The sequence below is a fragment of the Mustela nigripes genome, chromosome 16 (assembly GCF_022355385.1).
Source record: "Mustela nigripes isolate SB6536 chromosome 16, MUSNIG.SB6536, whole genome shotgun sequence".
Lineage (NCBI taxonomy): Eukaryota > Metazoa > Chordata > Mammalia > Carnivora > Mustelidae > Mustela > Mustela nigripes.
Window position 1 is genome coordinate 21299952 of NC_081572.1, and position 13369 is coordinate 21313320.

Genomic DNA, 13369 nt, shown 5'->3' on the forward strand with positions numbered 1-13369 from the left:
TCGCCAGGCAGCTGTGGGCGGAGCTGGCAGGGGGAGGGAGTGGGGGGTCCTGCCGCCCTGGCCCGCTGCTCCTTCAAGCCCTTTCCCTCAGAGGCACTGGCTGGGGTGGGGCGGAGGTGGGGTGCCACTCTCACTAGAGTTGCCATTTCCACCAAATGTCAAGAGGTTTGTTTACCCGCCTCCGGCCTCTGTGTCCAGTCCTTGGAGCTATTTATAAGGCCCTCAACAGCACGGCTCAGGAGAGGGCGCCAGGAGCCCCAAGCAACAGCATTACTGCTGCCCTCCTCTCTACTGCCCCCAACACCAGACAGGACCACTGCGATCAGCCTACAAGCCTTTCATCCTTGAGCCCCCTGTCCCCCCCCACACACACACTAATGATGGTCCTCCTCATCCGGAGAAGGTGTCACCGGCAGAGGCCCAGCCCCGAAACCTGCTGCCCTCCACAATGCCCCCCCACCGAGCCTCCCGCCACCCCACTTACTGGCTGGGGACGGTGTGCTATAGCCGCTAACTGGGAGCTGGTGCTGGAGAGTGGTCAGAGCGCCTGGCGGGGAGAGGCCGCCCAGCATAGGCGGGAAGAAGAAGGCGTAGGGGGGCACCGGGTAGCCATTGAGGTGCCCTCCCCCAGGTGTTGGGCAGGAACTGCTGTTGCTGGCCATGCCAAGCAGCCACAGTCAGAAGGGCAGGCAGACAGTCTGGCAGGAGGCTCTGGCGGGCTTCAGGCTGCCCCTCCTCGGGGCATGGGGCCTGGGCCCAGAGGGGTTTGGGTGGTTGGCCCACCCCCCCCTTCTGTCCTGGAGCTGCTGTCCAAGGCCAGCAGGCTAATCTCAGCCTCCTGGATCCCCCACTCAAGCTGGGGGCCGGGTGGGTTGGGGGATGTCCCAAGAGCTGGTCCTTTGGTCAAGCAGTTCTGTGAGCTGGCACTTTTCTGGGAAGGTCCAGAGCTGGTCTTCAGGACACTGAAGAGGATGCCTCTCCTGGATGGGCCCTGGCTAGGCAGCTGGGGGGGCCATGTCCTGTGGCACTGCAGAAAAAGAAAAGACAGGTGAGTGGGCACCGAGGAGTGGGTACTTGGGCATTCCCCGTGGAGCTCCCCAACCTGGGCGGCCGGAGATTTTCCCGTGGCACCCGGCTGAGCAGACAGCTGGCACTATGCCTGGCTGGCAGAGACAGCCTGGGAGCAGGGCCCAGACACTGCTGGGGGTGGTAGGACAGCACAGCCAGGCTGGGGAGACGAGGATAGGGCCCAGAGCCACAAAGGGCCTCTCACCCACAGTCCTGAGGGGAAAGGTCAGGGTCTGCCACCCCAGAGGATCCTTGTAGCAGAGGCAGGCAGCTGTCCCCCTCCCCCCAGCATGGGTTACCTGAGGTCAAGATGCAAAGAACCGTGTGCTTGGGGTGGTGGGGTGGGGAGGAAAAGCCGCTTCCCTAAAGCATTGGCACTTCTCAGAAAAATGACTCCTAGGCCAGGGGGCCCCTGTTATACCACTTCCCCCCAAAATCCAAGCCCTAGCACCCCAGACGGGTTTGTCCCACAGGCCCAGGGAGGAGGCCCGCTGCCATACACACAAATAGGGAAATGGGAACCCAGGACTCCTGGATGTCACCTCTGATGCTTACCAGCAGGGTGGGCCACCCGTGAGCAGGCCATCAGGAGGGCAGTGACTGCCCAGAGAGGATGCCCCCTACCCCTAGCAAATGAAGGAGTCGGGGGGACTGATCAAAGCTTACCCACACAAGGGGACCTGGGAGGGTTCAGTTGGTTAAGCCTCTACCTTGGGCTCAGGTCATGATCTCAGGCTCCTGGGATCGAGCCCCACATCAGACTCTATGCTCATTGGGGAGCCTGCTCCTTCCTCTGCACCACCCTCCCCCCAGCTTGTGCTCTCTCTCTCTCTCAAATAAATAAATTAATAAATATCTTTTTTTAAAAAGTTTAAAAAAACAGTTCACCCATACACGGTCTGCAGAAACCACATTCCTGGATGGGGTGGGAAGTGGGTACAAGATGAAGGACCAGATGGCCCCCCCAACAGTGTGGACACAGATCCGTACCTGTCTGAACAGCTGGGACCAGAGGACATGCACTGATAGCACTGTGGGGCAGAGACAGAGATGAACCCGGAGTTCCCAGGACCCAGTGAGACAGGGAGGCAGCAGCAAGAGCAGAGAGAAAGGGGAAAAGAGAAGCATCCACAAGAGGGTGCTTCAAATCAAACCCTCTTGGGGCACAGGATATCCATACACAAATACCTGTGCGTGAATGTATTTCTATATGAATGTAGGTACACATACATATGGCATATACACGGCATTATATATATGTGAAAACCCTAGATGAAAGACCAAAGCAAAGAGACAGACAGAAAGAAGCACAGCCATTAAAAACCACAGTGAGGGGCTTCTTGGGTGGCTCAGTGGGTTAAGCCTCTGCCTTCGGCTGAGGTCATGGTCTCAGGGTCCTGGGATCAATCAAGCCCCGCATCAAGCTCTCTGCTCAGCCGGGAGCCTGCTTCCCCCTCTCTCTCTGCCTGCTGCTCTGCCTACTTGTGGTCTCTCTCTGTCAAATTAGTAAATAAAATTGTTTAAAAATAAATCAGGGCGCCTGGGTGGCTCAGTGGGTTGAGCTGCTGCCTTCGGCTCGGGTCATGATCTCGGGGTCCTGGGATCGAGTCCCGCATCGGGCTCTCTGCTCAGCAGGAGCCTGCTTCCTCCTCTCTCTCTCTCTCTGCCTGCCTCTCTGCCTACTTGTGATCTCTCTCTGTCAAATAAATAAATAAAATAAAATAAAATAAAATAAAATAAAATAATAAATAAAAATAAAAATAAATCAATAAATAAAACCACAGTGAGATACCACTTCATATCCACTAAGGTGGCTATAATCAAAAAGACTAATAACGAGGGAGGAATTGGAACCCTCCTCCAAGGCTGGAGGGAATATGAAATAGGACAACTGCTTTGGGCAACAGTGTGACAGTTCCTCCAAAAGTTAAACAGTTACCCTAGGATCCAGCCTGTTCCCTTCCCAGGTATCTACCCAAGAAGAGATATAAAAACAAGTTCACACAGAAACTTGTACATGGATGTTCATACCAGTATTACTCATAAAATGGCCAACAAGTAGACCCAACCCAAATATCTATTAACTAATGGGTAAAGGGAATGTTGTGCAGCCATATGGAAGCTTATTCTGTCACAGAAAGGAATGTGGTACTGAGATACACTACTACAACATGGGTACACCTTAAAAACCTTACGCTAGTTCTAGAAGGCCACATACTGATGATTCCATTTATATGAAATGTCCAAGGTAAGCACATCTGTAAAGACAGAGAGTAGACTGCGGTTGCCAGGGGCTAGGACATAGGTCTACAGGAAACGGGAGGTGACTGCTGAGAGCTAGGGGGGCTCTTTTGGGAGTGCTGACCATTTTCTAAAATGGACTGTGGTGACAGTCGCACAAGCAGTGCATATACAAAAACCACTGAATTGTACACTTTAGTGGCTGGATTTTATGGTATGTGAATTACATTTCAATAAAGCTCTTAAAAAGAAGGAAGCAGGGACGTCTGGCTGGCTCTTTCAGCAGAGCATGCCAACTCTTGATGTCTGGGTCTTGAGTTTGAGCCCCGTGTTGGCAGTAGAGTTTACTTAAAAATAAAAAATAAATATTAAAAAAAGAAGAAAGGAAGGGAAAAGGAAAGAGAAAAAAAGGAAAAATGGGGTCCCGAAGAACCAAACTAAGGACTGCCTCTGTGTCCAACCCGTAACTTTCCTCCTCCCTCTCCACTCCCCTCCCCCTGCCCAAGCTCAGCCCATGCCAGGTCCGAAGCCCCAGGCTTCAGGCTCTGACCTGAAGTCCAGGGGACAAGCACACAGCCAGAGTTTGGCCAAGCACCATGCCTAGGATGGAGGAGTTCCTGCCAAGGCCACTGTGGACAAGGCCAGGACTTCTGGGCCCAGCTGGGCCATGCTGAGGGAGGGGGAGGTAGGGACAGGTACTTGCTAGGGAAGGGGGCAGCTCCCCCAGAAGTGAACCATAATGTCTCTCTCCTTACTCCTGAATGAGGTGCCCCTTTCCCTCCCCAGGCCCCTGCTGATTCCCTCCCAGGCTGAGAAGGCTGACGTCAGAGGAACAGGGGCCCCACCCATCGGGCCAGCTGCCACCCCAGCCCCCCCCACCCCGGTGGGGCCCTACACAACGGGAACTCTCGAGCTGAGGGATCCAGGCTGAAGGGAAGGAGGGGTGGGCTGAGCCTCATCAGCGTTGACAGTCGGACACACACACACACACACACTTGCAGAAACACACACACGTAGGTCTATGGAAACGTGTCCGGGTGGGCAAGAGCATGCTTGCGTGCCCCAGCCTGTGTGTGTGCGGGCACGCACGCGAGGAGAGAAAACCTGGAGATACCATCTCTCCACACCTGGCTTTAGCACACAGTGAACATGGTTCAGGGGTTGTGTGCACCGGCCCCAGGACACACCTCCCCACAGACACACGACCACGGCCCCACAGCTTCCCAAGCTGCACATTCCCTGGCCCTCCCACAGCCAGGCCTGGCCTCTGCATCTGCCTCCCTGAGGGCCCAGCCCCAAACACACACACTGAGGGGCACCCCCTGACAAACACTCGGGCGGGTTCACGTCATACAGGGGCCTGCCTCCCTGAGGTAAGGTCCAGGAGGCTGACGTCCAGAATGCCATTCACTCCAGACCCCAGGCCTCCTGACCCAGCTTTGGGGGGCAAAGGGTAGATTCTGTCAGTCCTGTCTGGACCCCTGGCATTCCAGCCTGACCCCCAGAGGAGAGAGAACTAGAGAGAACTAACGCCTCAACTCTGCCTGTGAGGAGTCAGACATTGGACCGAGCCTCAAACCCCCCGCCTCCAAACCCACACCCCAAGGAGATACTGAAATGCCTCCCCAACCCCATCAGAGCCTCGCTATCCTTAATCCAGCTCAGCCTGCAAACTCTGGTACAGAGTAACTCAGCTCCCCGGGTAGGGCCTTGAGCCATAGGAGGAGGTAAAGTTCAGAGAAATGGCCAAGAGCCAGGCTGGCCAGGGAACAGGGATGGGCGAGGTCAGGCACGATGGGGCAGGGGCAAAGAGCACAGGTCCTGATTCATCTCTCTGGAGCCATGACCCTTGGGGAGGTACGTGGGCCCCAGCACCCTGCACCCAGGGGGAGAGAAGACACTGTCAGAGAATCAAAACCAGCACCAAAGAAAAGGAAAACAAACTACCCACATCCAACCTCCACCCTATACCCGCCAGCTTCATGGCCCATGGGTACCCTCCTGCAAGAGGAGAAAACCACAGGCCCACACCTCCAATACGCTGTCTCGCCTGGGCACAGCAGAAGGGGGTGGGAGCTGGAGGGCCCACCACCAGCCACACACCCAGTCCACTGCAGCCTCCCTCACTCCCAAAAGGGGCCAGGATACCTTCTCCACTGTCAGGCATCCCCAGCTGCCCAGTCCTTATGTCCCTAGACTCACATCCCCAGAGAACAAGGCAAGAGCTAACCGAGCCATGAAGATGGTAGAGCAAGAGGTCTGAAGGGTCAAATCTCACCTCTGCCACTCTGGGTGACCATAAGCATGTCACTTAACCTCTTAAAGTATCTGTTTACTTGCTTGTGAGCTTCACCCCTCCACAACCGGGGGTGTGATTTCAGACAGACAAGTCTGGAAAGCACATAGCACAGCACTGGGCATACAGGAGGTACTAGGGAACCGAGCCTGTCCCCACACCTCTCACCAGCCCCGGTGCTTCCCTGGACCATGTGTCCGCTCTCCCTTCCCTCTCCCCAGCCGCGGCTGGTGTCTGTGGACAGGCCCCGGACAGAGAGTTACCCATTTTGCAGGGTCTGCTTCCCCCCAGACTGAGGACAGGGATGTGGGTGGAGGCCCAACCGCAACACTTTCCCAAATTCCCTTCTTTCATTTCACAAACCAAAAAAGGGAAACCTTTGGATTTGGGGAGGAGAGGAGGGGCAGAGAAATAGACTTATTTTCTTTCCTATCCCCAGGAAGAGGAGCCAGGGGTCCCCAAGTCCCACTGGCCCAGCCTCCCTTCTTCATTTATTCCCTCCTCTCCACTCCCCAGGCTCCCCTGCAACACTGGCTCCCAAGGAACAGAAGGCAGGCAGTCCCAGAGATGCTGACAGACGGGGATCAGGACCGGGGAACTTAAAAGAAGGGGAGACAGGGGCTTTCCTAAACATTCTAGACAGTCAGTGAATCATAGGCAAATGACACCCAAAGTTCAGCTCAACTTGGGTGGGGTCAAAGGGATACACAGAACGTGAGCCCTGGTAAAAACAAAGACCTGCCCCTTAGGACCCCCTACCCTACCAGGAGCTGGCAGGGCAGGGTAGGATGGGGGCAGATTTCAAACCAGAAGAGTGGGCTGGAACTATTTATAAACTTTCCAGGAAAACACACACACACTCACACAAACACACAGCCACAGTTCTCCCCTCCTCCAAGTTCTTCAGATCTTCAGCAAGGTTTGGGGAACAGTGATGACCCCTATTCCTTCTTTCCCTTTTCCAAAGGTTCCTCTGTCCGAGGCATTCACCCCTTTCTTCCCCCACAAGCCCACAGTCTGGCCACTCTGGTCCTCTGTTTACCTTTTGCTCACCAGGGTCCCAGCTGCAGAGAGCCAGCAAGGCCAGCCCCACTTGGAAAGAGATCAGCACCCCAGGGGGGCCTGAGTAGGATCACCTGGATGATACTAGAACAGGTACAGAGCACCTCTTCCCTACCAGACCTGTGGGTCCCCAGGCCTCCCTCACTGGAGCTAGCACTTGTTTGAAAACCTGCCCCAAACCTGTGCAGGCCCAGAGCCCATCCTCAGAGGGGGTTCAGGGAAGGCTGAAGTCTAGCATCTTCCTCTGGAGGCTGTCACTGGCCAATTGCCTCGAGATGCAGCACTCAGCCCCAGGAGAATGCATCTGATGTCTCCTCAGTGGGCCTGGCCCAGGGTTCTGCCCCAGCTACCCAGGGTCACCAGACCTGCACATGCCCACACGCTCGGCAGCAACTGAACACGAAGCAGAAAGGGCGAATGGAAGAGCCCAAGCCCGGGACAGACCAGGTTCTGGGAGAAGGCCTGTGTTCCTCGGGGAATGCACCCCAGAGCGCCCAGGAAAGGTGCTCAGGACCTCCGAAGATCAGGGTGCTGAGGGGCCTCCCAGAACCCACTGGGTCTTCTTTCGGAGCAGGGAGTAGGTGAAAGGGCAGGGGGCAGCCCAGGCCTCAGGGAGAGGGAGCAACCCACGGGGAAGGAAGAAAACAGGAAGAGGAAGAGATGAGCCTGCTGAAGCCACAGCCAGACCACAGGAGTTTGTGGACCAAACAAAGGCACCTCTGTCTGGTTGGGGGACCAAAGGGGCACAGACAAAGGGGACCCCCCAGCTTGGAAACCACCGTTCCTAGACCCAGTCTGGCATGGGGCTTTCCCCACCCTCCCCTTGACAACTGCCCCCTCACCATTCGTCTGCCCACTCTGCCATGCAGGAAGCACAGCTCTCTCACAACAGGAGCACAGAGCTCCCACGGAGTGGGAGTGCGTGTGTGTGTGTGTGTGTGTGTGTGTGTGTGTGCACGGCAACCCCACCACCACCACCACGCTCATCCCCTCAGCCTGCCCTAAAGCTGAGACTGCGAGATTCTGAATCCCAGGGCAGACAGTCAGCAGGACACCGCACTACCAGTCCCCTCCCAGCACCTCTCCCTGGGGACCCAGACTGCAGGGAAGCTGGAAACGCCCCCCTCCCTCCTGCCTCAGGATATCCTTTTGGCTCTGACCCCAGACCAGGCCTGAGTCAGACTGTACCCCGCCCCACACCCCCCATCCATCGACCCCCCAGGAACTTCCTCCTCTACACCCACCTACCAGTTGGGGGTTAGAACTAGGGGGAATCTCTTCTCCTCTCCATCCCTGGTTGAAGAGGGAAGCCCACAGGGGGTGGGAAAAATGGGTCACAAAGTCTCGTGGCCTTCCCCTTAAAGCACAGGGCACCTGCACGCCCAGACAGAAGCTGGGCATACAGGCTGTGTGCAGGGGTGAGGATGGTCCGTAGGCCACCACCCCCACCTCCCCACCACCGAAAACACACACACAACCTGCTCAGAGCCTCCTCCCACTCCAGCCTGAACCCCAAGAAATCACAGAAGCTCCCTGAGGAAGGCAGTTTCCATGAGAACACAAGATGGGAGAAGCTTCCAGGGGTAAAAAGAGATAGGGAGCAGAGGTTACTCAAACGTCTGTGAAACATCTTTAAGGGAACATGACCCAGGCTGGAGGGGACAGGGTCTGCACAACGGGTCAGACTCACAGTCAGCCACAGTTAAGCACAGCCTGACACAGTCACACTCTCCCCAACACTCGGTCACAATCTCCCCAACACTCGGTCTAAGTAGGTGGCTGTGACTCCTTCCCACAGATAGACGTCTGGGGGGCCCTGGGGGATCTGGGGCATCAGAGACCACACACACTCAGCCTGAAACAGCCCCCAGGGCAGGCCCCCCCCCAAGTCCCCCCAACAACTATGGGTCTGGGGGAGGGGCAGCTCCCTCCCCACAAGAACCAGGGTAGTGCCCACGGCAGCCATCTCCATGGTAACCAACAACAAACATCCAGGGAACCACAGTGGGACAGGAAGTGACAGGCACGTGACAGGAAGACATTTTTTTCAGTGTGGGGGGGTGATAATGATTGTTAGCAGCCCCTGGAGAATCAGCTGTCCCCTAAGCTTCCCCCACTCAGAGCGGGAGGGAAGGGGGCCAACCAGGAGGGGGGCCACCCCCTTCCGCAGGGTTGACATGTCCTCCCTCCCAGCCTGCCACTCACGGTTCTCCCCCTGGCTCCCCCTCCCCTCCACTTCCTGCCGTGACTAGAGATCAGAGAACTCCCCACCGCAGCTTCCCCTTCTCAAGTCTCGATTCCTGGGCTGGAGGTTTCACTGTGGGCCAAGGGACAGAAGGAAGGAGGGCTGGGGATCTGCGGTAGGACCCAGGGGACAGAGGCTCTGGGGGAGGGGCCAGGAGGGAGCCACGCCTAGGTAGGTGTGTACACAGAGGCCCACAGTGAGTGGGTCATAGTGACACACAGGCCGGGCACGGTGACATGCAGAGACTGCCTGACCTCAAGCAGCTCTAGGGGGAGGGGAGCAGAGCCACTGGATCCAGCCTGTGCGCCCCACTCCAGCTCTGTCCTGAGCCTCCGGGTTCATCTCAGGCAGCTGCTGGCCGCCAGACAGGCGAGATCCCAACTGTACCCAGCCCCCGCCGCCTCTCCCCTGCCTTTTGTGCTGAGGAATCCCCCCTCCCTGCTCCAAGGTGCCCGCCCAGACGAGGGCACCTTGGCGGAAGGTGGGGGGAATGGAACCTCCCTCCACCCCCCCTCCCCTTCTCTGCAGATGTCCCAGACTATATTTAGCCCAAACTGGGCGGCTAGCCAGACCCAGACTCCCCACTGGTCGGGAGCTGAGCTCCCAGTTTTTATGCAATTAAAACATTAACAGAGAACCACCCCCATCCACAACCCCCATGCCCCCCAGCCCTCCCAGAGCAGCAGAGCTCAGTTAACTTAAACAAGGCCAGCCCAGCTCTGCAGCCAGAGAATGGGGTAGGGGGGTCACTGGGCAAACAGCAATAAACTCATTCCTCTGCCCACCTCTCAGGCCCTGCCCCCACAGGCAGGACTGGGACATCATCCATGAGATCAGGTTGACACTTGGGGGGGCAGGCTTTCCTTGTTCCGGGGCCGGAAGGGAAAAGCATATCCAGTGCAGGGGGCGGGGGTGCCTGGTTGCAGAAATTCCACCTGTCATTTGTAGCCCCCTCCATGGCCAGCTCCAGTTACAGGGCTGGGGGTTGGCAACAGGTGCTGGCCAGCCTGGCAGCAGTCTAATCCCCCACCAGCTCCCCAGGGCTGACAGTGGTGTCTGGAGGTCCCAGCAGGGGCCAGGCAGGCAGGATGCTGGGTGGGAGAAGGAGGCATGACTGTCAGGCAGGTGGAGGCGGCGGCAGCTCAAGGCCCTTCTGTAAGACCCGGCTCCCTAGACTCTGTGACGTTTGTCAGTGGGTCTGGAGAAGGCAGGGAAACCTGAGTTCTCTAGCACCTAGTTCATTTCCCCATGATGCCAGGCGGGCGGGCTAGAGTGTGGGAGGTCTGTCTGCCTGCCTCTTCCTCCTCCTCCTCTCCAAATTCCAGGAACAGGCAAGGGAGGCTCCAGTTGCGGAGAGAGAGGGAGAGCAAGCAGGCGGTCCCAGCTGGGGGGTGGGGGGGGGGGGGGACTGGAGCGGGAGGCAAGATCCAGGCGAGCAAGAGACACCCACACCCGAGCCAGACCCAGACGGGGGACAGAAACACCGCTGCTGACACATTCTCACACTCTGGGCCTGGTCCCCGCATGCCGCCCACCCTGTAGGGACACCCAGACACTCTCAGCCAATCCTGCCAATCCCCAGCACACGCCCTGGACACACACAGAGATCCAGGCCCTCGCCCCCACCCTCCATCCCCCTACAAACCGTGTGGGCTCTAGACAGCAGCCAGAGGGTGGAGAGGGGAATGGAGGGAAGACAGCAGGCATCAGAGGGGATGCGCAGCCAAAGCCCTGGGAGCTAGGGTATCAGTTGCTACACTCCTTTCCCAAAACCCAGTAAGTCAAAACTACCCTGGCCGTCTTGCCTGGGACCCTGCCAGCTTCCCACTCTCCCCAAACCACTGCTACCAGAAAGGGGTGTGGGGCACTGGGCAAGCAGAGATTACCACGTTCATTCTTCACAGGGACAGGATTACCTTCCCCAGATGCCTACCACCCTAGATCCAGGACACTGCTCCTAAACAGACCTCCAGAAAGGCCGAATACAGCCACCCCTCAGCCCAGCCCAGGTCGGGTCCTGCCTTGCCCCAGCCCATACCACCCAAAGGACAGGGAACTGGGCACTGAGTTTTTGTATTCTGGAGCATGTCCCACCCTCAAGTCGCACAGCTCTGAGAACTACCCCACTAAAGAACCTGGAATCTGAGCAAGAAGTGGGTTGGGGGAAAGGTCCGTGGGGGGGGGGTGGTGCAAAGCTAGCTTCTAAGACCAAAGGATTTAGGGAAGGGGAGGTAATTAACTAGGGTCTGGGTCAATGCCCCGAAAACAGATTTGAAGGGCCACTCAGACCGTGTCCTCTCCCCCACACCAGACGAGGTAGCAGGAACCACGTCATGGCACATGTGGGTGACTGTGCCCAGTGGGGGAGGCACAGGGGTGATCAGGAGGGGGCTGCCCACGGCTAGCTTCCTGCCAGGCTGCCACATGGTTGGGAGTAGGAGGTGGACCAGAAAAGTGTCCCAGAATGGTAGCAGGGGCATTTAGGGTCAAACAAAGGATGGAAATTTAGGACTTATAGGAGGAGATGGCCAGGAGTCAGCCATTCCAAGCCCAGGGTCTTCTCAGAACTGCTACTTCATCCATACTGCCCTCACCAGTCTGTTGGGGAAATTCCTGCCGTGACCATTTCATGCACGTTCACTCACACCCTCAAGCTCCAAAGCTAAGGTCCTCAGCTCCCAAGGGCCTAATGCAGTCTGACTCTAGCGACCGCTCCATCTCAGGACCAACATGACCCAGACTCCCAAGCAAACTGATGTCCTAGCCCCTCCCAGTGCACTAAGATCTTTCATAGCGCAAACTCCCTGACCTCCCCCTCACCAACTTCCTCCAGCTCCAAATACTCTTTCTCTTGTTCTTCCCCCAGACTCATCTCCCCCCCCCACAGGGGAAGCCCCAAGGTGCCAAGCCATCTCCACTCCAATCTGGGGCTTCCCCGACCCAGCCTCCCCATCAAGCACAAGGCCCTGGAGGAGAGTTTGGGGCTTGAGCCCACTTTGTAGCAAGACCTGGCGTCCTTACTGAATTACTTCCCTAGAGCGACCCTGCCAGGTGACCACTGCAGTCAGGGAAGGGGACAAGAGTCATCCCTGAATCTCCCACCCAGGCAAGTGGAGGAGGGATGGCGGCCAGGAGCAAAGCTCCAGGGCGGGGTAGTGTTGTCAGGAACAAGACCCTCTAAGAACATATACATACACACATGTGCACACAGCCCGAAGACAGAAGGCAATGTGGCAAAAGAGAAGGGAGCTGGCCCCAAGTGAGTGCGGAGGGTACCCCACCATGCCAGCACATTGGAACCCTATCCAAGAGAGGATGGACAGAGGCAGAAAATTTTCTCCGAAGGCTTCGGGTCTTTTTCTATCTGATTTTCACAGAAGTTGGTCCTCATCCCCAGCCTAGCACACTGGTGGCCTGCCCCCCTTCCCACTGAGCAGCCTGACAATAGGGCAGTGCCCAGAGAAGAGGGAGGGCTCAGCCAAGCTGATTTCTCCAGCGCCCCCCCCTTCCACATACACATCTGGCTAGCAGCTTCCCCTCCTCGTGGGTGGCACTAGGTCCCATACACCCTCAGCAAAGCAAAGACAAGCAGTCCACTCCGTCCTCCCCTCACCCCAAAAAGCTTCCACAACCCCACAGTAGCAACAGACCCAGAGACCTGCCTCGCCTGACTGCATTGACTCCGCACCCAATTCAGTCGGCTCCCTCACTCCACGGGGGACACCAGCTGAGCGGGCCCCGCCCCCCAGCCGGCTGCTCCGGTGGGGGTGGGCCTCCGGGCTGATTCTCCCCAAACCACAGGGCAGCTCAGATAACAGGAGGGAAAGGAGGGGGCTAGTCCGTTGGGCATCCGATCTCTCCCCAAACAGGTTTCAAAGTCTTTTTGTTTTGTTTGTTTTTGAAGAGAAAAAAGAGAGGGAGTAGGAGTTCCCAGCGGCGGTTTTGCCACAGCTCGGGCGCCGGGGACACGCGCGGCAGACGGCCCCAGATGCCCCACGGCTGCGCGCGAACACTCCGGCGCAGACATACGCACAGACTGGGCTCCCCCACCCTGGGCTCCGCCGCCGCGGAGTAGGAAGCCCAGGAAACCCCGGGTTCCCCTCGGAACCCGCCCGGCACCGGATCCCCGCCCGCAGCTCCTATCTGGGGCAGGCCACCGGGCTCCGAAGCCGGCGGGAGACGGGGCTCTCCAAAATCCCCGGGGCAGAGGTTACCTCACAGCGGGAGGAAGCAATCCGTCCAGGGCGCCCGCGGGCTCGGCGTCTGCCCTGACCCTGCGCCTCAGTGCTGCTAAGCGTCAGGGGTACGGGGTCCCGGGAGAGGAGCCGTCTGGGGGGCCGAGGCTCAGGGGCGCGGGGCGAAGGCAGCGGCCATGGCGAGTCACGTGCGGAGGCTGAAACTTTACCCGGAGCCCCAGACTGGGTGGGGGGGGGGGGGCGGGGGGGGCGGAGAGGGGG

General features: G+C 57.9%; 1 protein-coding gene across 2 annotated transcripts in view; it reads right to left on the reverse strand.

Moving 5' to 3' along the window:
* The window catches only part of RARA (retinoic acid receptor alpha), a 43900-nt gene that overhangs the window by 21443 nt on the left and 9088 nt on the right, over positions 1-13369 (reverse strand). Inside the window, exons 1-2 of one of the 2 annotated variants that reach the window (XM_059380408.1) lie at positions 13127-13341; positions 485-1027 (exon numbers count right to left, since the gene is read on the reverse strand). In XM_059380408.1, coding sequence (XP_059236391.1) covers positions 485-662 — 178 coding nt within the window. In that variant the 5' untranslated portion in view covers positions 663-1027; positions 13127-13341. Of the gene's footprint in view, positions 1-484; positions 1028-13126; positions 13342-13369 lie in introns of those variants that run through there. The other variant, XM_059380409.1, reaches the window with a different exon arrangement.